This window comes from Quercus suber, unplaced genomic scaffold, assembly GCF_002906115.3.
Source record: "Quercus suber isolate HL8 unplaced genomic scaffold, Cork oak 2.0 scaffold_76, whole genome shotgun sequence".
Taxonomy (NCBI): Eukaryota; Viridiplantae; Streptophyta; class Magnoliopsida; order Fagales; family Fagaceae; genus Quercus; species Quercus suber.
Genome location: NW_027069541.1, coordinates 234,720 through 237,345, shown reverse-complemented (window position 1 = coordinate 237,345; position 2,626 = coordinate 234,720). Strand labels below are relative to the sequence as shown.

Sequence of the window (2,626 nt, the reverse complement as noted above, 5' to 3'; positions counted from 1 at the left end):
TAACTACTCAAGTCCCATTGAAACGCGGCTTGAAAAAAAAAAGGGAGTAAAACTCAAACACAAAACTCAAAACGTGAATCCAAAACCAGGAAGAGTCTATAAGATAATTTTTTTTTTTTGATAAACTGTACTATAAGATAATTTAGTGTAATAAGGATAATACACTAATATTAAACACCTCTGTTTTACACAATCTGAGATATTCACAATTTCACATAAACTTTAACTAAATTACAGAATAAGATAGGATAGTGTCAGAATTTTGTTAAACAAATAACTAAATTACCTGTAATTAAGAATTAACATTTCTTAGTTGAATTTTTACCTAACCGCAACACACCATAATAGAAATAGAAAAACTTTATACGATAGGACTTTGCAATTAACATCTTAGTTTAAGAGATTGATTAGTTAAATTTTAGATTTAAAAAAGAGATTGCATGTAACTTCGTAAACGTACAATTCATTATAAACATTAACCGAATGTATTAATATATGATAATAACCCATGAACATTTGACTTGATGGCATTCTACATTTTTATTTAGGGTCTAAATCTACTAACAAGTCGTATATCCCCTCAATTTTCACAAGATCCCCCAAAAAAAAATCATAAAATAAGAAAAAAGAAATACGTTTAATAGTTGAATATTGACGTCTAGTATTTTGTATTATCTTGTTTATCTTTGTTATACAAAATAAAGTTCCACAAGCTAAGGTGATTAAGTTGAATCGATGACCCAATGTTGGCCATCGATTTTAATTTTGAAGCCATGCATTCGAGCAAACAGATTCACAGCCCTCCTAACACCTCGATCATCAGCTGCTGTAAAATAATCGTGCCCAAAAATTACTCCACCGGGTCTTAAAAGCCGGTACGCCCGATTGATATCGGACCAGGCCGAAATAAAATCATGACCCGCATCCACCTCGATCAAATCAGCGAACACGCCCCACTCACAAAACAAGTTGAGAGCCGACCCGGTTGAAAACGGCACGGGCAAAACCGAATCCGTGGCGTTTACGGATACCAAGTTCTGCATGAACTGGTACATGAGCAAAACGTCGCCGTTCAACATTTTAATGTCTTTGAACCGGTCCCGAAAACCGGGCCAGCCGCGAAAATCGTCGACGCAGAGTATCTGGGTTTGGAGGCCGAGTTGGCGAGTCAGCCCGGCCATGTGAACCGCCGACGCGCCTAGGAAAGTGCCGACTTCGATGATGGTTTTGGGCTTCACCCTCTCAATAAGGTGTTCGAAAACGGCGCCGTTTGAGCCCCACCCTTTGAGCCTCTGGGGACGGAGGAGGGAGCTGACGTGGACTGGCGGGAAGTTATCGAAAGGTGACGTGGAGTTGTAGACCCGGTGGAGGATCGTTTGTCGGACGAGTTCGGAGGGGAGCGGGTTGGAACAGTGAGTGCTGACTCGGAAGTTGTCGAGTTGAGAAGGCAAGTTTGCGAGGTCTTGAATTGTCGGCGCGGTCGGAATTGGAGTCGAGGTTGTCGGGAGTGACGTGGCATTCTTAAAAGGTGAGGAATTCGAGGATGATAGGTAACCCAAGGTGTACGATAGCAGGAGGAGGATAAAGTAGGCGATGGGTTTTGCGAGTTTTAAGGTAATGAGTACAAGTCTTTTTTGTCGGTTCTGTAGTACTTGCTGATCTTCTTTCTGTTTCATTTTGTATCTTCGAATAAGTTTGGCTTTGAAAAAACACAGACTAGACTATGAGTTTAAAGAGAAGAAGAAGAGGATGGTCTAGATCGAGAGAGAGTTTAGTTTCTAAAGTTTTCTGGCTTGTAGAGGATGAAGGAGGAGGGTGTGGTTGAGTTGGTTGCGTGTTTAATACTCGGTTGGGGAAATGAAAACGACTGAAAATTTTTTAGTCATGGGGATAGAAATCAAAGAATTGAATATTGAAGCTCTCATTTAATGTTGACAACTTGACATTATAAATTGGACTAGGTCTTTAAGACATTTCCTTGTGAATTTTCTGTTGTTTTTTGCCACACAAAGGAAAGTTTTAATTACTTTCTGAATTTGGGTGTGTGTGTGTTTTTTGAGAGCTGAATTTGAATATTTTGATAGTTGTACAATATATATATTGGTGGGCTTACGTCCGCTCTATCTTATATTCTTCGATGTAATAGAATTATGAGTGATAGGGATATTTTATTATAAGGTATAAATTGGGATGTTTAGATTGAGTTGTTATAGAATTTTAGGACCCGTTTGATTAGAGATTTTTAGAATCGTTGTTTAAGTGTTAAATACGTGTGGATTAAAAAGTTGTATAAAAATACATGTTTCAATGTTTAAACAACTGTACCAAATACCCCGTTAATATTTTCATATTTTTTTTTTTCATAGTACATGACAATTGAATTAGTCACTCTTCAATTTTTAAATTTTTAACGAAGTATCTTCATGTGGAAGGTGAGCAACCAAATAATATTCTAACGAGTTGGAAATTACTTAAACTTTTTTTGTTGTTGTTGTTGTTATTGTTGTTGATTGGGATTTCTAATTTCTTCCGTGTATAGCCAATTCTATTAAAATATATCAAGATGTTATTATAAATGTGTAACGGTGTAACCCACAAAATATTGTCATTCAATGGGTATTGCAGT

At 37.1% G+C, this 2,626-nt stretch overlaps 1 protein-coding gene across 1 annotated transcript; it reads right to left on the bottom strand.

The window, feature by feature from the left end:
- Positions 1 to 436: 436 nt before the first annotated feature.
- On the bottom strand, positions 437 to 2,138 carry LOC136067519 (uncharacterized). Its single transcript, XM_065773499.1, has one exon. The coding sequence runs from the start codon at positions 1,674 to 1,676 to the stop codon at positions 723 to 725; it is 954 nt and encodes a 317-aa protein (XP_065629571.1). The 5' UTR covers positions 1,677 to 2,138; the 3' UTR covers positions 437 to 722.
- Between the last annotated feature and the right edge of the window lie 488 nt (positions 2,139 to 2,626).